At 35.8% G+C, this 26,537-nt stretch overlaps 1 protein-coding gene across 3 annotated transcripts; it reads right to left on the bottom strand.

The window, feature by feature from the left end:
- Positions 1-331: 331 nt before the first annotated feature.
- LOC106074220 (uncharacterized) lies at positions 332-26,537 on the bottom strand. Of its 3 annotated transcripts, none has more exons than XM_013234958.2 (5): positions 26,332-26,537; positions 13,450-14,301; positions 11,688-11,754; positions 7,216-7,750; positions 332-4,856 (listed from the first exon to the last, which is right to left on the bottom strand). In XM_013234958.2, exons 2-5 carry the CDS (start codon positions 13,882-13,884, stop codon positions 4,253-4,255), a joined length of 1,641 nt encoding a protein of 546 aa, XP_013090412.2. In that variant the 5' UTR covers positions 13,885-14,301; positions 26,332-26,537; the 3' UTR covers positions 332-4,252. The 3 variants fall into 3 exon arrangements, with proteins under 3 accessions (XP_013090412.2, XP_055864397.1, XP_013090413.2); XM_056008422.1 differs by lacking the exon at positions 26,332-26,537 and adding an exon at positions 23,952-24,106; XM_013234959.2 differs by lacking the exon at positions 26,332-26,537 and adding an exon at positions 15,777-15,855.

Raw genomic sequence — 26,537 nt, 5'->3', positions numbered from 1 at the left:
CCTAGTCTAGTATCTGTAAGACAAATTCTGTTCTGCAGCATCTGATTCTCATTGTAGATCATAGTATATAATAATACACAGACATACATTTCTTGTTACTTTTTTACTTTTTAAACTGAATATTTGTGTATTTTATAAAAGCTCCAAGCTTCCTAGTTATTCTTGATATGTTTTTTGTAGGCAACGGATCCAAAAGAAAAAGTGGTATATACAGCAGTTATGCCTTTTTTAAATTAAAAATGATGTCATTAAAATATTTGTAACAAATCCAAAGTTTCATCAATTTTTAGTCCAAATATGTTTAAGTCAAATTCAGACAAAGAACTATACATTCCTTTGGGACACAAAAAAAGGTTTAATTAAGTAATTCAATAGCATACAATGTAAAGCTGCTAAGACTTGTTGATGATAAAAAAAGATATTTAAAAAAAACATATGTAAAACATTTGCAACAAATATCAACTCAGTTTGATGTCATTCAATGCTACATTACTGGCAGTGCTATTTTGTGCTAGATGTAAAACTTGCAAATAACAAGCACGTATGTCAATATAACATTAAAGCTTATTTCAAAGAAACATTTTGACAAGTGGTCGGTTTCGTGACCAGGTTTTAGAATCATTCAAATTTAGTTAGAGAAGTTAGACTCTCTCTCTCTCACCTGGTACAGTATTACACTTTGGATGTACATACGATCGCACATGAAAGATGAAATAACAAGACATGTTTCCTGTCAAGCTGTGGCATGACAAATTGGATAGTTGAAATTATTCAGTACTGGGGTGGGGGTGGAGGAGAGAGAATTCAATGTAGGTCAATGTGTTTTTCTGAAAGTTTCTGAGTTCTTTCCATTGAAATAGTTTAGAAATGATCTTTTCCAAAATTTGAGAAGTATATATTATCTGCTTTGCCTGTTTTGACCGAGCAAACTAATAACTTTTAGCAAAGTTTTTAGAATTGAACCAAATAATAAAAAAAAGCATTACAACATATATACATACATACACACACACACACAAACAAAATCCTTTGAGGTAACTGTCTAGAAACAAACAAAAACTTTCCTACTGGAATGACTAGCACAGACATCAACTTAGTTGTTGGACTAATGGTAACATAAGTAGTTAGCATACTTAAAAACTTGCATGAAAACAAATTGACACAGTAATTTCCTAGATGAACAATTATGCGGAATCCGACTTTGCTTATAAAGTATTTCAATTAAAAGTCAACCTAGCAAGCAAGGTGACCAAGTAGCAAGGTGACCAATTAGCAAGGTGACCAAGTAGCTTGAGTAGCAAGATCAACAAACTTAAGTCTTGCAGTACTCCTGCACTTTGCTCTTTTCATGTTTCTTATAAGCAAAAAAACTGAATGTCCTTAGCAGTTGACATTAAGCAGAGATTGAACGTCGAAGTATGGACACGTTTTTTTTTAAAGGCTGAGAAACACCCACCCCTTCTCTTGGGCCAAAACAGAGAGCCTCCTGGCTTGTATAAACTCCTAGACTCCAGTCCCCCCAGAATGCATTGCACTGAACAAGTTAGTAGATAGTAAGTATCGAACATTTTGATAGTATATAGTCCATGTTCATCTGATCACAATCTTTAGCACCGATGTGAGACATCTGTGAAGTGGGAAATGTCTACAAGATTGTTTTTTTTAAAGGAAATTTGAAGTCATTACAGTAATTCACCAATATTTTTTTTACGCTTAACGTATTAAGCTAGTCAGGAAGCTAAATAAAATCTCTGGTTCGAATCCTAGCATAGGTTAAGTTATTTAATCCGGACATTTTATTTGTCCGCCCGGTTTGAATCAAAATTTGTTGCAACTTAAAAGTCAATATTTTGTTGCGCTGGATGATCTACTGCTGACTACTGTTCTATGACAATCTTGTTACATGATCTACTGCTGACTACTGAAGAAACGTTTTTTTTTTAATATTCATTTAATGTGCACTTAGTTTAATTCAGGCTTAATGCAACTTTTTTTTTCTTTTTATATTTCTTCTCTCCCCTTTTGTTTTTTTTTAACAGTCACTTTTCTAGAACACTTAAAAACAACAACAACGATTTCCTTCAGCACTGAAACAAACAATTGGAGGGCTGAGGGCAAGACTGCTTCTAAAAATAGATGTCTGTATATGGGCTCTACGTGAAGAAACTCAAGTCTAACAATGGAATAGTGGGCATTTTAGAATTGGTTTTGTCAATTACAAACAGCAACTACAACAGTTAATGTCAAGCTGAGTTGAGTAGTTTTATCAAAAGTTTCGCAGTGAGAGAAAAGGTTCATCTCCTTTCTATGTAGGCCTCAGAAAGCTTCTTGCTTTAAATTGGTGACCAAACATTCACTCTCCTCCTTTCAAGCATTTACTTCTAGACTAGCCAGTCGGTAGATAGTTTAATGTAACCTTACGGTACATCTGTCTTAAACAAAATATTTACTCCTGGGGGATAGATTATTTCACTATAAAACTATAGGCTTAGGGGTTGGTCAATTTTTAACATTTGGCAATTGACTTTTTACGTTTAGGAAGTTCTAAGCCCTTCAATTGATAATGGTGGATAGTGTTAAACCAGGAACATCCCATTGCAACATGAACAGAGTATAAAGAAGGAAAGATTATATAGTCAATGTTATACATAACAGGATTAGGCTAACATTCAACACCATGAGATGAAAGAGTTAGTTATAACAAAAGTCAATCACAAATTGTACAATCACCGATAGTATACTACAACAGTCACCGATAGTATACTAAAACAGTCACCGATAGTATACTACAACAGTCACCGATAGTATACTACAACAGTCACCGAGAGTATACTACAACAGTCACCGATAGTATACTACAACAGCAGTGGTTCCCATGCTCGACCTTTCAGTGACGACTTGACGCCATTTCTCAGAGAGACAAAGGACTTAACAAGAACGGTCTTACCATAGACATATATATATAATATCTGTAAGTCTATGGGTCTTACATTGTTTTGTTTTCACAAATGTTACATTTAAAACTGCGGTAGACTCTATTAGGCCTTAGTTCACAAGAAACAAAGATTACGACAAGTTTAATCTTACACATTTTCGTCTTAATGTGTGCAAATCCAAACGTCTAGGCTATATTAGTTTACACTCTAGTGGAGAGTCTCCTACATGGAGGCCAATCTATAAATAGCAAGCTTTTTGGTGTATCCGGTGTACAGAAGACACCAAGAATATTAATACAAAATATAATCATTTTTACCTTTTACCTACTGCAGAATCAAATTTCTTCGTCCTTTCTCTTGTAGCACACATAATTATTTGTTGAGTTGGCGACGTCGCTCTTGCAATATGCGTCCTTGACATTGTTTACTTATCTATTTTTTTCTACAAATCTCTTTTAAACTTCCCCTTTTCAATTTCCTACATTTTACCACAAGGCCCCATTAAATCGCCAACAAATTTCTTCAAATCGCTTTCTCATCTTTTTCTCTCAGATTAAAATTATTTTTTTTTAAAGATTTTTAGACTAAAAGTTAATCACAGTAATTTTCTCTTTGTTTAGACTTTAATTTGTAAGATGCTGTTTACATTTCGAAGCAATGAATCTTTAATTTAGAAAGAGAGAAAATAAGACAACTATGCTTGCTAAAGCTTTCTGTTTAGAAATTGGACTCCATGAATGAAAGTGACAATTACTTCAACATTGTGACCGCTTAGGAAACCACCGCTTAACATTGCAACATATAGATCTAAATAATTATGGAATAGGATGTGCTAGTGGAGCAGACAGTACAGCAGTAGAGAACGATGAACATACAAAATAGATTTAATTACACATCACAGGTATTTACAAAGTGAAGTCCAGATAAAATAAAATTAAAAAAAAAAATATATATAAAAAACTGGACTCCGTTTCATGACTATGTCTCAATAAGTTAAGACAATTTTCTGATGACAAAAACCAAATTGACCGGTTTTTAACTTGTATAAGAACATTTCAAAGTTGGTTTAAAAATTAGTTTTTATTTTATTATTTTGTGAAAGCTGATGATAGAGCCATACGTGTGAAGACAAATGTTTTAACGACATTAGCAACTTGCAGTGTTATTTACACATTGAAAGATAAAGAAAAAAGGCGGATGAGACTTAAGTACTGTGCTGAAGCTTTGAAGGATCTGGTGGTTCCATTGCTATGTTGATGTTTTTACCAGACTTTTAAAAATAATTCTTGAAACTAACTACACGATCTTAATAAATCCTAGAACTGTTTATCCGGTACACCGTTTGAATCCAGAGACTCCCAAGTAATGGGGTTTCTTCTTTTGGCAGGGGGCGCACTTAAGCATCTGCGCCCAGACCAAATGCCACTTTTAAAGCTAGCGCTCTTGGCTACCGGCGCCCCCACAGTCTTGTTGCCGACAGACAACTTTTTGATGGTGACTGCCTCCGAAACCCAGTCCGGGTGGATGACGAAGTACTCTGCCTGTCCAGAGTGGGCGCCCAGGAAGAAGCCGCCATCGTAGGAATAAGATGAGGACGGGCGAGCGTTCGCCTGTTTTCCCGCCACGGGGGATGTTTTCTCGGAGGCGGTGTCCCGTGAGGACCTCGGGGATGTCGGGAAAGAACTGTTGTACCTCTGATGGAGGAAGGACGAGGTGGGCATGCTGCGGCTCATGAGCTGACTGCCGTCGGTCCACAGGTGGGTGGTCATATTTCTACGCTGGAAGGATTTAGAGGGTTGTGGGATGTCCATCCTGACTGAGGCTGCTCTGACCGGCTGTCCTGGACTGGGAACACTTTTTCGCCTGTTTATTGGTTTGGAACTGAGACTAGAACTTACCGGTGGCTGCACCTCACTAGACCTAAGGGAGTACAAGCATGAACAAATGTTAACAAAAAGTTCATCAAAAAATGTAATTGATACATAAGTAAATAGCAGTAATTGTAATTTTTAAAAGAGATCTTTTTTGCCACTACTTTCTACGCCTGAATCGTAAGTATGTGTTTCTTTCTATCACCTGGTTTTTCCCCTCTAAACCAATACCACATAGTCCATCAACTCTACTGTATCACAAATTAAACAAATATTTCCCATGAAAACAATATTTTGTGAAATGATAGACATTTTTTATATCAATATATTCATTTTAGAGACTATGTGTTCTAAGCACATACTACATATACTACTTTACAACCATTACGATTAGATGATGTAATATCTAGAAGAGTTAGCCAATACAGCCATTCCTTTTCTCTCTTTCAATTGAAGATAAAGGTTTAGATATGAATGAAATATATACTTGATCAGAAAAAAGTTATGTAGTTCAGTATATATTATGTCTTCTTCGATACTGTATTTTAGGTGCTTCAATGTCTCATATACAAAGAAAGGTACAATTGGTCTATTTAGTTTTGAATATAAATTCTAGGCCTATTCTAAGTATTCCACAATTTAATCTGCACTTTTATAGATACGTTTTTGTTCCTACTCTAACCTTTGATTCCCACCAGTTATAGATAGTCTATAGGCATGTATACATTCTGGCTGCTTCTCGACTGACTGCCACCAGTATAGATAGTCTGTAGGCATGTATACATTCTGGCTGCTTCTCGACTGACAGATTTACTTTACAGTTGAGGTAGACATGCAAGATGTTTCTTTGATTCCCACCAGTATAGATAGTATATAGGCATGTATACATTCTGGCTGACTGACACATTTACTTTACAGTTGAGGTAGACATGCAAGATGTTTCTTTGATTCCCACCAGTATAGATAGTATATAGGCATGTATACATTCTGGCTGACTGACACATTTACTTTACAGTTGAGGTAGACATGCAAGATGTTTCTTTGATTCCCACCAGTATAGATAGTATATAGGCATGTATACATTCTGGCTGACTGACACATTTACTTTACAGTTGAGGTAGACATGCAAGATGTTTCTTTGATTCCCACCAGTATAGATAGTATATAGGCATGTATACATTCTGGCTGACTGACACATTTACTTTACAGTTGAGGTAGACATGCAAGATGTTTCTTTGATTCCCACCAGTATAGATAGTATATAGGCATGTATACATTCTGGCTGACTGACACATTTACTTTACAGTTGAGGTAGACATGCAAGATGTTTCTTTGATTCCCACCAGTATAGATAGTATATAGGCATGTATACATTCTGGCTGACTGACACATTTACTTTACAGTTGAGGTAGACATGCAAGATGTTTCTTTGATTCCCACCAGTATAGATAGTATATAGGCATGTATACATTCTGGCTGACTGACACATTTACTTTACAGTTGAGGTAGACATGCAAGATGTTTCTTTGATTCCCACCAGTATAGATAGTATATAGGCATGTATACATTCTGGCTGACTGACACATTTACTTTACAGTTGAGGTAGACATGCAAGATGTTTCTTTGATTCCCACCAGTATAGATAGTATATAGGCATGTATACATTCTGGCTGACTGACACATTTACTTTACAGTTGAGGTAGACATGCAAGATGTTTCTTTGATTCCCACCAGTATAGATAGTATATAGGCATGTATACATTCTGGCTGACTGACACATTTACTTTACAGTTGAGGTAGACATGCAAGATGTTTCTTTGATTCCCACCAGTATAGATAGTATATAGGCATGTATACATTCTGGCTGACTGACACATTTACTTTACAGTTGAGGTAGACATGCAAGATGTTTCTTTGATTCCCACCAGTATAGATAGTATATAGGCATGTATACATTCTGGCTGACTGACACATTTACTTTACAGTTGAGGTAGACATGCAAGATGTTTCTTTGATTGATTCATTCCCTTTGGTCCAGTAATCATCAACATCGTTTCCATGGTAATGTCTTTGTAATTAAATTCTGTACACCGTATCTCATAAAGTTTATAATTAATAAAACATTGTGTTTAGGAGAAGTGTCTTATTTCCTTGAAGTCAATGCTTCTTAGCCTAGTCGAAATAGTTGCTCATTCCCAGCCTTTCGTAATAGGCAGATAAGATTCTTGTAAATCACTTAAACGTTCACTGTTAGTGATAAAAGTAGATACAAGCTTTGTTCGCAAGGATGACTTCAATAATCTCAGTCCCAGCGTCAGGCTGATACAAGAGCATTAAAATGTTGATTTAGCAAAATTTAAAACTACAATCATTATATTGGATTTTGTCCCCTAAATCAAAATAAATACCTGGGTGACTGTGGTTGGTGGGTGTTTTCTTTTTGCAGAATTATATTTTCTGTATTTTTCATGGGACAGGGCGTCCAGGGGCGAAGTCTTTTGGATTTGTAAACATGACCCACGGCATCGACTAGAATTCCATCTGATTCTTCCAACTGGTACAGTGTTGGAATAGCCGCTACAGTAGCGGAAGCAGAAGTTGATAACGGTCTGCGTTTCGTAGAGAATGACGGGCCTTTACCGCTTGGCACTGATGTGAGTGTGTTGATGTCGTCACTATCGTCGAAAAAGCGCAGACGACACTGAGAGAGTTTAAAGCCGCTGGCGTAATTAGGGAGAAGGATGTTTGGGTCAGATTCGTAAGGGGTTGTCTTTGAATGATTTGTCAGCGCTGCTTTTAGAGTATCAGAAACCTTTCTGTTTACACATGCTGTAGCCTTTGCCGATGTTGGAATAGCGTCGCCCAGGATGACATCAGAGTTCCTGTGACGGCTATAAGCCCTCAGAGCTTTGACCATGATCTCCTGATGCTCCAGGTCTATGTCTGGGGATATATAGCATGTGACAAAAATTTTTCTCCAACAGGTCAAGGTGACACACACACACATCACAGAGCTATACTTACCTTCTAAGTAAGGCCTGGGCCTCAAATACGTTAACAGGTCGTCCGATCTTGTCTGGGTCCGAGCTGCTGGAATTGGCTACGAAGCAGGTTCTAAAGCATTGCATTGAGTCAAGTTGTAAGCGATGCCACAAGAGGTGAGTCAAAGAGATAGATCAAGTACTCACGCAGAGCTAGTATTCCAACAGCAGGAATAGACCTAATTTGGACTGAATTTACCAACACGCATTGAATCCTATCTCGTACTGTACACAGTTTTAGATGTCATTTCAAACAAATGAATCTTAAAGAGATCAAATTTTACTCGAAACTCAATTATGATTGAACAAATAACATCCTCAAGGCAGCCATATTGTGTAAACCGTGCTAGATGGTCGCTGTGTCAGACAGTAGAGTTATCGATCGAAACCCTCTCTTAACAAAGCAGCCGACTCCATCGCGAGCTTACAGCGGGTGGGTAGAGTTGTGGGGAGTTCATTTTGGATCTCACTCGGGTCACAAAGGCGGCACCAAGAGGAAATCGATAAGTGGGTATCGAAGACACAGAGGTTCAGTTTTTGTTTATCTTTTCATTGGCAAGAATAGCGCGTGATAAAGAATATTATAAATGGAAGTAAAGCGGCTGACATATTTTGAACTTCAGAAACCCAGAGCCATTGTATTGTGTTGTTATATGCATTTGATACTTATTATATTATACAAAGTGATCCACTGTATTGTTATAAGCTATACATTTGATACTTATTATACAAAGTGGTCAGCTGCATTGTTAAGAGACTAGCCCGTTATAGTTATATACACGTAGTACTTATTATAATTATAAGTTATTATAGGGCCTACAAAGTCTTTTGGGAGGCTTTGGCTTAACACTATACTGTGTTAGCGTGTAGAAGCCTAACATTTTGTAAACACGCTCGTGAGTGAAACTATAATTAAACAACGGAATAGTTTGTCTACTCATCGGAACATATCGATTCAAATAACAGGATATTAGATAACAATGGGATGGGGAGGGGGGTATAGCCCTGTTCAATATTCGGATTTAAATCGTAACGTTTTAACGTTTGTTGACATCTTTGTATAGGTCTATATATAAAAGGTTATGCATGATATACCTTAGCTATAACAAAACGAAATTTTGACATTTGAAGGTAAAGTTTAGATTTTAGCGAAATTATAAAAACCACTCGATAACAAAAGATTTTACTTGACAAGAACGCATTAGGACTAAGACGATGGTTGTACATAAGGCTCAGAATAGGAATGTTCCAAATAGAAATTCTTCTAAAAAATGCTTTTTTTTTAAATACACTATAACCTATATAACCTATATAACCGATATAAGGACCGTTATAGCCAAGGTGATGTACGTCTGTCTATACACCAGCATGATATACAGTTATAGACTAAATCGCTACGCATTTGGCTGTAAAATATAAATATATGCATTTATCAATAAATTAACACTGTAAATGCTTCATCACAATACACAAGGGGGTTGTAAATGGGGCGTTGGGTATACACATCTGCTCCTATTTTGTTTTGTTTTATGAAACTATTGCTTCAATGCATGCTGTTATTTAGATGTGTGTCTGTCTGTCTGTCTGTCTGGGTTAGCTTGATTTCGTTTTCTATTTGGTGCATTTGCCATTGTTTATTTTTAAAGAATCAAATTATCCGAGTCATTGAAAATTTGTCAGCGGGCGACATTGACTCCTAAGATTGAAGCAGTGACTTTATCTCTGTCAACAGTTGTAGTTAGGAAACAGCTGTTATCACTCTATGGCGACAGTTGTAGTACAGCTGTTATCATTTTTTTGTACAATGTAATACTGAATACTTACATGGGAACACTTTTTAATGAGGTTAATTTTAATTGAAATGTATTCAAAGATAAACAGCTCTACCCCACAATCTCAGACTTACCAAAGATACGTTTGGGCCGACCAATAAAGATTACATTCAAAAGAAACAATGTTTATATTTAAAACCAGCAAACTATAATACATCCCTTTAAAACAGAAAACCAAAGCTCATCTAAGGGGGAATAACTCCGTCCTTAAAACTATATCTATATATTTATAGCTTTTATATAGCGCTACTTTCATGCTATACATGCTTATATATCTACCAATAATGTACAAGTTATTTCCCGTATTCGATACAAACAAAATAATTAATTACCAATAATTAATTGAATATTTTTGTTTATCGATTCATGTTTTGTTAGCTACAATAGATAATTATTAAAAGTATCAACTTGATCGGAGAATGCGTGAGAGAGGAATAGCGTTAACAATATTTAAGAATACTAAACTCAACAAAGTTAGCCATACTGTAGATCTAAGTGAAATATTGAGTTACTTTTCAATCTCTGGACGTGAAGAACGTGTCTTGTTGTTGTGTTCGCCAATAACTTTACTAATGTTTTATTTTATTTTTATCCTTTCAAAATATTCACTTCTTGAATTACGAACACAGTCAAAATAATTAAAAACTAAAGTACCTAAAAATGTCTAGACCATAGATACATATCAAAATGATAATTTCTTTCCCTAGAAGGTGGACTAAAAGTTTAATGCACATACTAGTACAACGCTGCCAATGTTCATATGTATTTTAGAAACAACTATTGGGGCACTTGTCCAACAAAGAACAGACATATTTGATCGAGGGTAACAAATTTTCAAGTATAATAATAAAATTAATATTCTCATGCTATAAACCATTTTACGATACAAGTAAGTTGCTAAAACATTTATTTATATAATAAAATATTCTAATTATATTCTATTTTATTTTGTTCTAGTTTAGATAGCAGGGGCAGAACTTTACATAGCGCTTTAATAAAGTGTGATGGTTGTAAAAGAATATTTGGTTGAAAACTCACGAACTATGGGATCAACTCGCATGCGAACAAAATGGATGTTATAAACCGCAAACAATAATTACCAAACTAGACGAAAGGCGACTTCATCAAAACATCTTATCACAACAAAGAAACACAGTGCGAGTCTATGACTGAAAACAATTCAATAATCGATTCACATGGGTTGGTCTAAAACTAAACCATCCATTTGGAATCTTCTCAAAACGTCTCGGAAAAGTGAGACCAAAGTTTGTTCTATCTAAACTATTTGCCGCGCGTGCTTCGCTCAATGCTGATTGGATCTGGTGGTCATTTAGTCAACACGGCTTGTCAAGAAAAGTCAAAGATAAATATATGTACACGCAAACACCACATTCACAAACACCATACGTCCACATTCATTACACATACACAAATTACAGGCACAAATAATCAACACACAACGGAAAACATGGACACACGGAATAGGGAACGAAATAAATGGAATTCCAGATTTTCTAGTAGGTACAGCTGCTGACCGGAACAAAAATGGAGGGATTTGGTTACACTTTACACCTAGTGTCACAGAACCCCAAGGATGAAAGTCAAGGGAGAGATGAGATGTTGAGATAGATAAGGTCTGTCAGGCCAAAAACATGTGTTAAAAGGTCATAAGGTTGGAAGGGGCGAGGTGGGTGACACTTGAAGAACATCAACACTTAGTTCAAATAAGAACAAAAGTAGTTTAGGGCTAGGATAAACTTAAATACTCCACTTTCTCTCTCCCTCTCTCTCACATACAGTGCCTCTAATATTTGCACCCCCCCCCCCCACCCAGGAAAACAAATAATTGAAATTGATATCTTGAAATTGATATCTTGTAAAAAATATAAGAGACGACAATTTGTGATTTCAGCCTTTGAGTCTACACTATAGATTGACATTTGACGTCTATAATGATATGGGTCCAGTGAAACATCATAAAGAATGCTTAAGCATGAGTGTACTTACCGTAGCTACCAGTAATTGAAACATGGATCCCTTGTGGTTTAGTTGGCTCATCTTCAACCTTGTCTGGCTGTGCAGAAACAATAAAAACTAATAACTCTCTTGGAAGAAGCATTCGCGAGTGTTATCATCACAGTATGTGACGTTAAATAAAACAAGTATAGAATGTACTTACTGCCATTGGTTACTATTTGATTTCATTGACATGTAAGCCCACCAATATAATTTTAATAACCTTACATCAAATTCCAAAGTTAAATAATTTATCAATACAGGTATATGTTTTGTCCTGTTTTGATATTTTGCTTCTATTGCCGATTCCATTTTTTTTTTCTTTATTCATAAAAATAGTGCTCAAGGGGACATAATTCAATTATTATAACCTTAAACGTATCGATCACAGTTACAAACCTTGAATAATGTGATTTAATTTTTTCTACTAACGTAGTGTTTCAATATTAATATATTAATAACATAATTAAAAAGTATAAAATGTTGTATAAACAGATGTTTATTAAATTAACATTGACGACAACAGCAAACATTTGGAATGCAGCGTAAGAAATGTAAATTACTCCCCCTATATCCTCCTACAATACGATATTATCATCGGGTAGATTATTAAAAACTCATGACTACCTCATTTTTATGTTGACAATATACTCTACATTGAGCCTAATATTTCGTACATAAATTCTGTGTGGTGATCTATCAGATGGTAGGAGAGTCGCTGGTCGTCAACTTTTACGGTGCACGGATAGATACAAACGCGACATAAGCTCTTCCAAATCGACACTAACATCTGGGAAAAAGTGGCACTGGATAGATCCACATGGAGAGCGAGCACAAAAGAAGGATCCCAGTTTGCAGATGCCATACACAACAGTAGTAGAAAAAAGGGTGATACTGACGCCTGGTGATTATAGATGCGTAACCTGTGACCGCAGCTGTGTATCAAGGACTGCACTCCTTTCATCACACAAGAAATTGCAAAGGGAAGATATCATTTCTAGAGACATAAAATGCCACAAAAATTGGTAAACGTAATAAGCAAAGCAACAATTTTGTAACAAAACATAATGTATGGGCTTAGTGAAGTGTAATAGGATGGCTGTCTGGCCGTGTGTTCGATTGGTCTCGACTCTGAACCCTTTCCACTTTCCTCCCCGCTGTCTAGAGGGAGACTTTAGGGTAGGATGTAATGATTTTCAACTTGTAAATCAAATATTCTAGGAGACTGTTCATCTTCCAGGTAACTGAAAGCTATGATGAACATTAATGTTATATTTCGACGGAGTACCACTTAGAGCTGCCTGATCAGTGATTTCAGGTTTATTTGGTCTATAATTACGAAAGTTTTTAAAGGATTCCTAAAAGTTTGTGGTTCATAAAAAAAGTATTATTATTGTCTAAGACAACACATGAATCAATAAAAATATTGACCAAATAGTTAATTAAATAGTGTTAATTACAGGGGTTTTTAATAAAGAAAGAGGGAAATAATTCTTTTTTTTTAAGTTTTTTTTTTATTTACTATTTTAAAAACATATTATTTAAGATTATTATTTGCTGATAATTCTTGTTTTCCAAGTACTATTACTTAGGTAAAGTACCCCAGTATCAATCCATGTAGGTTTTCATCTAACTGTCCACCCTTTTAGACAGGTGAAGTATCTGAACATTAACCCAATCAGGCTTTGATCTAGTTGTAGACCTCCGTTGGCAACAGTTTGTACAAAGAATCAAACCATCAATAAAAACTTACCTTAGTAACTGGCCTAAAGAGTTGTCTGTCTAGAACTACGTTGTACGTCTTGTCCAAGTCGTCATTTAAATAGTGTAGTTGTGACGTCTGACGCCTGCCAATGGTGGGCTTGTCCTTTCCGTTTCCTGAACTCTTCTTCTGGCAGACTCTGGTGGCGTTTTTGCTTTGACTGTATCGTCCGGTGCGCGAACGAATTCTGTCATTTCCTGTTCCTTTTCTGTCATTTCCTGTTCCTTTTCTGTCATTACCTGTTCCTTTTCTGTCATTACCTGTTGGTTTTGTTGTGTCGTTCACGAAAGAAGAAGCAGCGGCAATGTCTGTTGAACTTGTACCAGAACGTTGGCCACGATTGCTCAATGGGACATCCTCGTTGTCAGAAGCAGACAGATCTTCCTCTTCAGTCGCTGGAATTACAATTGTGATCTCTGTTGGCATTTATAGTTGTCTTTGTTGGTTGAAGGATGAAACAAATTTCCCACGAATGTTCTAATGATTCCGTTTGAGATTTCCAATCTTGATAAACTAAACATAATCAAACTTTGTAAGGAGATACTGTTAAAAGTATATATAGCAGATATATACAGTTAAATATTTTATCATTTCTCTTTTACAAACTGCTTAAGTGTCCCTTGTTGTTCTTTAAAGATGTTCACCTTCTTGATATAATTGAATATAAATTATGTCCTGGAATCTGAATCACATTGTGTTGGGCTCAACTGTTCGTTTTAAAAGCTTCCAGACTCCAGTGTGGACTGTGTCGCTGGGGATACATGAAATGAGCGGGTCACTATTTCCAACGATTCCTTCCGTCATGTCAGTTCGCCACGTATTCACGCCTCATGTCTTCCAGAGCTGTGGATTGTATGGGAAGACATATTAAAGACACGAAGATTTATATAGCCAACACAGTCAACAAATTATTTACATGGAGCGAAATGATTTTTTATTGAGTCTTTTGCTCTCCCTTGACACGGTTAAATAGGATTAATACAGCATGACATTCTGAATACCAGGATTAAACACTTTAAATTGTATGCCCTTCCATTGAATGCAGTTTTATGGATGGGTAGACACCAGAGTATTGCTTATCTGTTGCTGATCCTGTGAATTCAAACGTGTTGACTACAAGACTGCTAGAGACAAGTGTCAACATAAACATAGATCTAGCTCCAAGCGGCGCCAAGAGACGTCTATGGGACCAAAGGTGCATTAGGGGAGGTAATTACCTGATATAGAACTAGTATCTTAATGAGTCAGTAAAAACATAATCGATGTTCTTAAGGGCAGCGTGGCCATTATATGAGCCCCGCTGCACGCAGGGTACTTCACGTCAATATCACTAGCCACACACACTCACGTGTAAATAAACTAATTACGTTTAGATACAGAATCTAAGTGTGACATAATTCTCATGTCAGCTGACACTAGTGTACTACATTGTCAGGCAGTGGTAGGGAGGCGGGACCAAAGACAACTTTTAGTGGTAATAATTCGAACTTTATTACTTTTCTTATCTTATCTTATATGTTACAGACGTTACTTCACAAAAAGGTTATATACATGGGGAGGTGAACTAGTGAGTCCTGCCTTCTTGTTTCAGTCCTGTCTACAGTCTTACATCCCCTATGATTAATTAATCGCTGGCTAATTTACGCTAGCGCAATACATTGGATGCGGATTCAATGCAGAATGATGACATAATCGTATCCGCGTTCGTTGCAAGATTTCTCCGTTATTGTGGTTGAAATGATTTCTTGGTGTACAGGTCGAGTAGAACATGGATCTAGATCTACCAGTTGGCTGTGTGATGATATGCTAAGTGTCAACATAAAACGATCTTTCATATGCAGTTACATTGTTTTATCTAATTAGAAAATAGACTTTTTATCATAATACATTTTTTACTTTAAAAAAGGCCATGAGAAAGTGCATAATTTAACACACAAAAATTACACCTATTACTGTGGTATAGTAGGCTTACACCTGATTCCCCCTTCCTCCCTTTTAATACTGTTGTTTGAAGTACCGTGTTCATAGTTTTCTCTCAGTGAATTCGTTACTCAAGTAACTCAGGGGGTAAAAAAAAATACTTATCAAGATATATATAAATAAAAAAATCTTTTAATTGAATCTACATGTACTGTATTTTCCCTTTTAAAAGCGAACTTTTTAAAAAAATGTAAAACAAAACCTAGTCTATATTGTAAAGCAGATAATTAAATAATCAGTAGAGCATAACACCGAATGGAAACATTTACCACATCATGCGTCAATTTACAGATCCAACGTAAAAAGAAAAAGATTTATAAATACTTAGTAGTACTTACAATACTTATTGTCTGCTGTCTGTAGACCAAAACTCTAGCCTGAGTTCACCTAGATCTATGTTTATTTACCAGAGTTGTGATACGCGCTTATAAGTTTAGCCCCAGCCCCCCCCCCCCCCCCCAAAAAAAAAAAAACAACAAAAAACGTCATTTGGTCGATTAAGAAAATGTGTGTGGATAGAGGGACGGGGTGCAGGAGGAGAAAGAAAAGAAGGAAAGGGAACTCCTTCCCCAAGAAATCAATTAGTTCCCTGTATAACAAGAAAGGCTTGAACTGCCAGATGGTTATGTTCTAATGATTGTTGTTTCTTCTGAACTTGTCAATACTACGTTACAGATAAATTAGTTATAGGCCTATATTTGAACATTGACATACACAAGTTATGTATTTAGACTAATACGTAACAGTTATAAGTATTATTTGGAGCCCCCTTAGTCTAGTAGAGAGAACGTTGTGCCCCAAGTAATACATTGATTCTAAACGTAACGATTAGTACCTCTCAATGCTACACATCGATTCCAACAACAGCCTGTTGTTATTTACAGTGGCATAGTAACATAACAAGGGCGCGAAGGGTTTCATTATAACCTGGCCTATGACCTCTATTGGCCCATAGTAAATGAAAACAAGCAAAATATAACAAAATACTTTTACTGCATAATTACTACCAAATCTCTCTCAATAGTGCAAGAGTAATCTCCCTTTTCTACATGAAACAAAATTAATTAATTGCGCTAATTAATTAACTAATGTTTATATTTGATTGGTTCATGTGTTGACGTCGATAATGAAAAATTGTGCAAAGTTTCATCTTGATTCGATAATGAGAACTGGGAGTAATAACGTGTACTGTATTGTGTACCAGACAGAGTTGATATAAGCTTTGTAAAAAGACTGACTCTAAGAATTTCAATGTATTAAATGTACACCATGTATTACTTGTTAAAAGTCGTCACTAAATTGAACGTAATGACACTCGAGATTCAGTACCATCATGGAGACATCTTTATGTCATTGTTCTAGGACTTAATATAGAAGGTACTATTACATACAGGATGACTCAGTTTGGCTTTTCTAACACTAAATCTACGGGAGGAGGGACATCATATGCTTCAACCCGGGCCCTAATGGTAACTTACCACGCCTCTGCTTTTATAAGTACTTTCGGCCCTCGTCTTGGTTCTCATTTAGTGATGGGTAGAACGTATGAACATATCGGTCAGACTTTCAATCAGTGAACTAAAGTAGTAGATTATGGAACCCCCGCTGGGTGCCACGCAGGCACCAATTCATTTCATTCTCAGAACCAATACTGGTCGAAAGACAATCAGACGTCTATTAATTGCGTGCTAAGCCTCGTTCTAAAGATAACACAGGCAACAAATGTAACTTGAACATTAAAGGATTAGACAAGTGATAGTTTTAACTTGCACTCTGTTAATCCTCATATCTGATAATCGGGTCACGTGGTATGACGAACGATTATCAACGCGGTGGTGCCAAGTGAATGTATAGAGTATACAGATTGGCAATGCCGAGTTGGTCTCATGCAGCGGTTGAAGATATGGACACAACTTTCGGCATTACGTCTTGTCTACTATTTCGATACAACATCAAACACAACGGAGTGGATATACTACAGGCAGAATAACAAAATAAGCGAAATAAAAAAAAACAACAACACTTATATAAGGAGAATAATTGCACAGCATAGGCCTATGTCTAAATACTGCAAGATTTATCTCCTTTTCTATATAAAACAAATCGAATTAACTACTACTAATATTTTTTAAAAATTTATTTATTGAAGTTTTGTCTGTGACAATGGATATCTGTGCAAAGTTTCAAATTCATCCGATTTGTATCTGACAGAAAATAAACTGTATGATAGGGTGAGCTGATGCTTGTTGACATAATAATTCAATAATATATATAATATATATAATTCAACTTATACCACCACATCTGTCAAGTACTATTTCTTTCCCTTGTTCAAGTTAACAAACCAAATAATTAATTACCAATAGTTAATTAACCAATCGCAATTTTAAAATTGATTCTTTTGTTGTCAGGTAAAAGAAATAATTGTGCAAAATTTCAGCTTAATCCGAGATTGGGTGTGGGAGAAATATCGTGATTTTTATCGCGTACAAACTTTTTACCAGAGTGAGTTGATATAGACTTAATAAAAACAAGATTACAAAGAGAGTTTGTATTGCCACACAAACTCAGAGGCGGCCCCCGTGGGAGACGGATCCCTGTCGGATCCGCATATTCGCTGGTCGACTGAGGATGGCATCGAGCAGGATATGAAACCGAGAACCTAGAGATAATCAGTCCTGCGCGCTAACCGCACGACTAGGCATTGCTCTTAATCTAATGACAAACTTGTTACAAACTAATAGTCTACTATTGATAATATACCTACACATTACGGAATGACAACTACCGGATAAGTACAATATGTCAGAAGAGCGATTTTAGATAATCTTTTGGTATTGAGCATTTTCATTTAAATGGAACTAGAATGAGGATGTTGATCTACCTAAATTAAACTACTAATTTAGCACTCTCAATATCTATATCTAGCATGGGCGTAGCCAGGATTTTTTTTCGGGAGGGGTTTTGGGGGGGATGCCCCCCCCCCCCTCGGAAAAAAATTATATGTGTGTGTGTGTACATAATTAATCTTTATTACATTCTGACCCTTTCGGAAGACGTTTATTGTTTATTGTAGACTCCCCGCCCTTGCTAGCAAGGGGATCTGGGGGAGCTCGCAGCGCTCCCCCAGCGCGGGGCGAAGCCCCGCCGCCGAGCACTATTTCTGGTATTGAAAGCCAACAAAATGCATATTCTGAGGTATCTACAGTCCATTATCTTGCTATTAAAAAGTTTTATTTCAAAAAGCTAATGTGCTATTCTTACTGACTTAGACCCTCTCGCGCCGTTCGGCGCATTTTCCGGAAAGCTGTTTCCGCAACTCTTATTTTGCGTAATTCATTTTGTCGGAAAACATGTCCCGCAAAACCTCATGCGACTCTCTGTCACAACCTTACTAAGGATTCGACTCCCAGTTCGGCATATGATTTCTTTGATTTAGACCCGATCTCTATGACTGACTCCTAAAATCTGTCTTAGCCATCTTTGTTGAGCCACATTTAATGTTTTTCAATTTCGGCAGAAGACTATTCACACTTTTTTAATGGAGCCCAAGCCACTGGTAGAAATGTGTAACCTTTCTTGACTACGCTTTTGGAATTACATGCCTATATTTCGCTTTAGGTTTTATATCGAAAAGGAAAGTTTTTTCGTCAAATCATCTGCTGAGGGGTTAAACTAAAAAATCTCTGGAGTTTTAATTCAAAACCCCATTTAGCTACGATCATAGAATTTGGTGACTGTAGTTTGCTTTAAAATAATATTGAAGAGAAAGGTTTTCAACTCTAAACGCTCTGTAGGGGAATTTTAAACTCAAAACCATCTGGAGGGGTTTTTAACTTTAAAGAAAAAGCCATCTGGAGGAGGGGGATTTAAACTCAAAACCCGTTTGACTACGCTCATAGATTTTATAGTTTGTAATTTGCTTTTTTTTTTATATTGAAGAGGTACTTTTTAGCTTCAAACCCCAACTGGAGGGGGGGGGGGGGTTAAACTCAAAACCCCTTTGGCTACGCTCATAAAATTTATCGTAAATTTTGAAGAGGGTTTTAAAATCAAAATCTTCCTTAATTGTGCTGTTGGAATTTGGGTATTGCTGTTTGCATTTTCTTTGTTTTGTTTTATATAAGAGGGGGATTTAACTGCAAAAATCTCTGGTAGGGGGTTTAAACTCAAAGCCCCTGGTAATGGGTTTTTAAACTCAATACCCCCCTGGTAGAGGGATTTGCATCTCAAAACCCCCTGATAGGGTTTTTTAAAATCTCAAAACCCCCTGGTAGGGGGGTTTAAACTCAAAACCCCCTGGTACAGGGTTTTTAACTCAAAACCCCCTCGGCTGTGCTGTGGTAAGTGATGATTTAGTATTAAAATCTCACCTAAAATAAACAAAATGAAAGCAAAAATCAGTCACTTAATTCCGTTCCCCCCCCCCCCCCCCCCGATTTCATTTCGGGGGGGGGTTTGAACCCCAAGAACCCCCCCCCTGGCTACGCCCATGAATTATCTAGGCTACTAGATCTAGATCTAAAATATATATTTGGGATAATGTAGATTTAATTTAGATAAGATTTATATAAAAAAAACACTAGATAATCAATTAATAGACTAATTGCAATATTTTATAACATTGCAATATTGACATATTGACAATCTAGATTCTAGACTTTAGAAATAAAAATCTACACTTTAAACCTAGAAATTAAAATTATAGATCTTGATCTAGTCTAAATCATGACTGTCTGGTAGTGCGGTTTGCGCGCTGGACTGTCGTTTGGATTCATCGATGGTCCCAGGTTCAAACCCTGCCCGCTCCCCCCCCCCCCCCCCCCCCCGTCGTCCTACGGGAGGTTTGGACTACAACTCTGAAGGAACATCCGAAACATGTAAAACAACAAACATTCTAAACTAGATCAAGAAATTCTAGATCTAGATTCTATAATGACTTTAATTATAACTTAAATCTAAATCTAGTTTTAAAAATCTAGCTCTAGTGTAAGAAAAAAAAAATCTAGATCTAGTGTAAAAAATCTAGCTCTAGTGTAAAAAAAATCTAGATCTAGTGTAAAAAATCTAGATTATATCTAAATCTATTTTGTCTTTTTAAAATGCGAGTCACATTACGAGGTTTAATAAATTACTATACCGAGTTGTTTTAGCATTTAAAGAATTTATTCCATATGACGTCAAAGGAAAAAAATCCACTACGTCACACGACCTAGTTAAACTAAAAAATATCATCTATACGAGCAGCTTGTCGAGTGTTCATAGACATTGGTGCACCGAGTGAGTTCTTTTAGCATTTCATTTAAAGAATTAACTCCATATGACGTCAAAGGAAAAAAAATCCATTACGTCACACGTCCTAGTTAGACTAAAAAAAAGTCATCTATACGAGCAGCTTCTCGAGGAATCATAGACATTGGTGCACCGAGTTTGTTCTTTTAGCATTTCATTTGATGGGCTAGTTAGACTTAATATGTATATAACATAAGTTTAAAAGGATTAAAGAAGCTTTTTTTTGTTTTGTCTGTCAGTCTGTCTATTGAAAATCTAATTAAAATTGAATTTCCCTTCCGAAACATCGCATTAGTTTTAAGTTACTATAATAGATTGTTCCGGATGTTTATATATTTATAGTGAGAGAAAATAAGAATTCAAGATTAATCAAATGCCGTTAATTAAATTTGTGGGATGATCTGTTATGAAAATTACATGTACCATAGCCTTATGGAGATTTTTTCAAACCATACTTTGGTGTTAGAAAGTTGTTTTCCTTAAAAAACGGAGCATAATATTAACGATAATTAGATTTTCTAACGTTTTAGCTAGAAAGTTAACTCTTTCTCTCCTAACTGACGATACCAACGTTGATTCCATCAGAACGTGTTAAATAATAACGAAGAGAAAGAGTTAAATGTAGTGTAAGAGAGAAGTGCGATTTTACATAAATAAAATTAAACTATTTTTCATAAAAAATCCGGAACAACCAATTTTCGTAAATGAGAGAATTATTTGTTTTATTTATTAGAAGAGGGATTTCAAACATTTATTAGCGTTTTTAGATTTTTCATATAAATTTCGGATCACTTTTGTAAGAAACTTAAGGTAATGTAGGTCGAGTTCTTTTTCGAAACAAAATCCGGAACATTCTTTATCGATTAAACTACTTTTGTTATGTTTCGGCAAGAAAATTAACTGTAAAATAAGTCTAAAAATTGATTTTCAAATTCCTGAATAACCTCTTATCGATATTTAAAAAAAAAAATTATTTGACATAAATTTGTTTTAAATTAAAAATTCGGAACAATTGATATTGATAAATAAACTATAGTGACGTAGTGTCAAAGAATATACGTGTAATATTAGTCAATTATGCGATTTCAAACAATCATTTGACATAATTTATTTTTTATAAAACAATATCCGGAACAACTTTATAGTTAATGAAATATAAATCAGTATAGATATTTTTATTTAGCATTTATAAGCTATTTACATTAAAAAAAACGGAACAATATGTTAAAGATCGTGTGTTTCTTGCAACGTTTAAGCATGGAAATAAAATCTAATAAGTTAGTTAGAAGAGCAAACAAATATTCATTGGCATTGAATTTTTTTTCACAAAACATCCGGAACAATCTATTATAGATACTTAAAACTATTGCAATATTTCTTAATGAAAAATTAAAGGTTAAATCAGATTTACAATAGCCTCTAGCGTTATCTGTTAATCTAATCGTGACGGACAGACCGACCAACAGACAAAACGCACAAAAAGAATCTTCTTTTATTCGGATGGGGGCACTAAACAAAAAATAAATAAAATCTGATTTTTTTTTTAAAGTTTAAGGAATTGGTTTGGCAACTGGACATGTTGCGACGTTACGCTACTGCACGAAAGTCGCGGCACAAAAAGTCCATTTTAAAAATTGTGCGGGATATTTACATACAAAGTGCATTATTAGCCTTTATAAACAAAAAGAAATGTTTTCTTTTAATTTTAGCACCTAGTAGACCAGGAAAAACATCTTTAACTATTATTTATATTTGTTGTAAACATTTCCTGTACATTTTATAAATATATTTGACTTAGTGATACTAAAAATACACAGAGATAGTCCATCTTTGTTAGCATATTGTAACATTGCCTCCCTTACATTTACGTAATTGTTTTAGAATTGGTGTATTTTTATGAAAAAATTGCTTGCATAATTAATTTTATAAATTAAACGGTTTGCTTTTAGAAAACCAAAAGTAGCCGTTGCACCTAAACTTTTCAAACCGCATTTAATGATGAAATAATATTTTTCATATCTCTTCTAGTTTTCGAGATCTGAGTGTGACAGACGGACAGACGGACATTTTGCACAAACCTAATAGCGGCTTTTTCCCCTTACGGGGGCCGCTAAAAAGACCGAGGTTAGGCTACTAACACATTCAAATTGAGTTCCCGTGTAAAGGTTTGTGCTAATATTTGTTACAATTTTGTCAATTGAGAATCGAAACGTACATGTAACTCTTTAACTAAAGAGTTCAATTTCAACGCTCAAGGTTGATTAGCAGTCGTCAAACGTGTCCCATATTCAATATGAAATGAATGAATGCCTTAGCCTTGAGAAAAAACACTTTGTAATCAATTTACACACTTGTGTGACGTCATCTTTTCACTGGGAATAAAACGAATGTAGGCTGGAGTAGGACAGACCTTGCACTATCATATACCATGGGAACATAAACAGATAAAGTCTGTGTTTTCGTTCAAGACAAAGTCTCTCTCTCTTTCTCTCTCTCTCTCTCTTGTGCACACACGCACGCACGCAAATACACACACACACATACCACACTTTTCTCTTTTTTAAAAAAACATTTGTCCCCTCAGTGCTTGCCCTTGATGTTCTGGTCTAACCCAAATAACAGGGACATAACTCAAAATTTAGTACATCAAAAGTAGCCAAAGAAAAACTGAGATATCAGAAGACTGGAAGACAGGAATCATGGCATTGAAATCCCTAGGAATCATGGCATTGAAATCCCTAGGAATCATGGCATTGAAATCCCTAGGAATCATGGCATTGAAATCCCTAGGAATCATGGCATTGAAATCCCTAGGAATCATGGCATTGAAATCCCTAGGAATCATGGCATTGAAATTCCCTAAGTTCCCCAGAGATAATCTCCATAACAAAAAAAAAATTGGTTCTTGATTCAATGTGTAAAGTTTTGTAAAGTGAACGAGCTTGAAAACTATATATTTGTAAGAACATATAATTAAGTATTTATGGAAGAGATACGATTCATACATGTATGGTTATATGTAAGTAAAGAGGGAGGAAAATATTCAGAGAAAGGGGGAGGGTTACAGAGAGGAGAGGAAAAGAGAGAAACTGAGAAAGGGAGATAGATCTAGTATAAGCGTGGAAATAATTTTTTGTTAAAAAGTGGCTTTATGACAACATATAAGTAAGTCATTGATCTAGCGACATTTATGAAAACTAAAACCAAGAGGTATACTGTACCTACGCTCCCAACTTCATCATGTCATTGGAATACACTTTCTATCAACGTGAACAAACTACTAAGTACAGACTCCCAGGCCAGCACATCCAAGAGAAAAGCCTTGATCCCAGGCAGATCCAGATATATACGTTTATGGCCTATGTTAGCGTTATATAAATTGTATGCGTCTATAAATAGTCTCCGCGATCTATTGACACGAATGTTTTGTATCATTGACAAGTTTGTTGTTTAGACGATAAGATTTGACAAGGATCAAAGGATATCTATTTAAAATCAATCTATTTTTAGAGGATCAATCCCACCCAACCCACTTTACAAGGTGATTGGGGAAGTGCTTTAAACAGAGACATTTCAAGCTTTTTAACACAAAGCAAAGCTATATACTGTCATACAATAAACGAAATACAAATTCCCAGCCAACAGATAAAGAAACAAATAAAACCAGTCAACAATGTCGTTTTGTTTTTTTCTATGCTACCAACAGAAATAATTGATGGGACTATACATTAAACTAACTAAATACTCAAAAAGTACCAAATATTAATAGAACCCCAATTAATCATGGGGGGCTTAGTGGCTGAGAGAACCGCTGAGTGGCAAAGCGCCTGAGATCTCGAGCTCGAGTCCTGGGGAAGACTGGGATCTCAAACTTTGGAACTTTCAGGGCCTGCCTGAGTCCAGTCAACTGTAATGGGTAGAAGTCGTACACCGGGAAGTAAAGACGGTTACACTTACAGATGGGATTTTCTTCATCTAAACCCTAAAATTTTTCTATATTTGTTTTCTGAAACCAGGGTTTACTATTAAACTTTTGATGTCTTTCGTTTTCTGAAACCATGCTTTACTTTTGCTGTTTTTTTTTGTTGTTGCTTTCTGGAATGACTTGGTGTATATTATTAAAACTAACTGAGCTATTCTGCTAAGTTTTGTTAACTTTATTGACCATTGGCTTTCTAATGTTGCTATCGTTCGACCAACCCAAGACCACGAATACACCCAATCATTGATTAAATCATAAGGTCTTATGTTTCCCAAGGTAATTATACGCAGTGGGGGGCTGACGTAATGAATTCGTATCACACAATGAGCAGGCTTGTGCTGTAGAGTTTTAAGTGTTACATTGCTAGCAGACATTATTGGTTGTTGGGGGGAGGGGTGATAAGTGTGTGGAAACATTGAGTAACAGAAATAAGATTAAATGTTGTTTTTTTTCAAGATGTGATTGGCAAATATCTTCATCTTGTTGTGAACAACTGGATTTCATCAATAATTTGAGTATGTTTAGTTGTAGGATAAAAAAGTTTAGTTTTGATTGAGACTGGTGTGTCCCAAACATTTTTGACCGATCATTTTGCCCAATGGGAAAATTTAGTGGAACACTTTGCTTTTTTTATGTTGGATTTTTTTCTATATATGTTCAAATATAATAATGATAATAACAATAATAATAATAATATACGATCTAAATTACATTTTTAAATTAAGCATTATTTTTTTACACACATAAAGCTATAATAAAATATAAACATATAAAAAAAAACATATGGTTCAATGACGTTGATGGAGTTGTATCCTTGAGGCACAGAACTTTTTGTTATCAGGCACGATATTGGTAAGCTGATCTGGTGAGGCATCGAGTCTTTATCTAGACTTTGACTTTGTAAGAAAATCTTGCTTCGCACAAACAAGTTTATAGGAAACAGGAGGAGACTTTTTCTGTGGACCACGGTTAATGAGGGCGTCATGTGGCCAGAACAACGATCAACAGTCTTTACTTTTCCCCAAATAGTGTCAGGTACTCATTAGAGCTGGGTGAACTCAGAGGCGCCCAATGATCCCGAAACAAAAAACCCAGTCTTCAACGGGATTCCAACCCGGGACCCCAAGCGCTTTTCTGCTCAGACACCGCGCATCCTAACACATAACACACACACACAAATGTTATTCATTTGATCCAAATGTGACTCGAACCATGTTGACTTGTAGAGAAGCTTCTAGATTCATACGTTTTAATAATGTTTTATTGTATATTTAATATTGGATGGGTGACCGAGAGACGAATACCCCTTGGCTACCCATCAAGGGGGCTCGAGTTCGAATCCTGACTTGAGCAGACTTATGTTGGCTATGTGTCAGCATGAAAACGTCTCCCAGATACCCCCCCCCCCCTTTGATGTCTCCTCCCACGGGGGCATGCTATATAAACATGAAGGTTGCGTTATAAAGAATATATAAATATATATCGAATATAACCAATTTTTTTTTTTAATTGGCGGGTTGAACTTGTTTGTGAATGCCTTACGACTTCTGAAGCTTTAAACGATAATAATAATAAAAAAGATCCCTTTTTTCTGTCTTTTCCTATAAACATGTACTTACAGTTGACTGCTACAGTGTAAACACTCTGACAGGTCACTCAAACCGATCTCTTCCAGTACACTTGGTGAACTCATATAGTTGACTACATTATAGCAATATTCTGGAACACTGTAATGCTCTATCCTCTCTGGCACATTATGGAAAGACACTGGCAAATAGGTTTTCAATAGTGGCCAGATTTTTTGTAGACTTCAAACAAATCGACG

This window comes from Biomphalaria glabrata, chromosome 1 (assembly GCF_947242115.1).
Source record: "Biomphalaria glabrata chromosome 1, xgBioGlab47.1, whole genome shotgun sequence".
NCBI classification, from domain to species: Eukaryota; Metazoa; Mollusca; class Gastropoda; family Planorbidae; genus Biomphalaria; species Biomphalaria glabrata.
The sequence above is the reverse complement of the archived record's forward strand: the minus strand, read 5'-3'. Positions and strand labels throughout refer to the sequence as shown.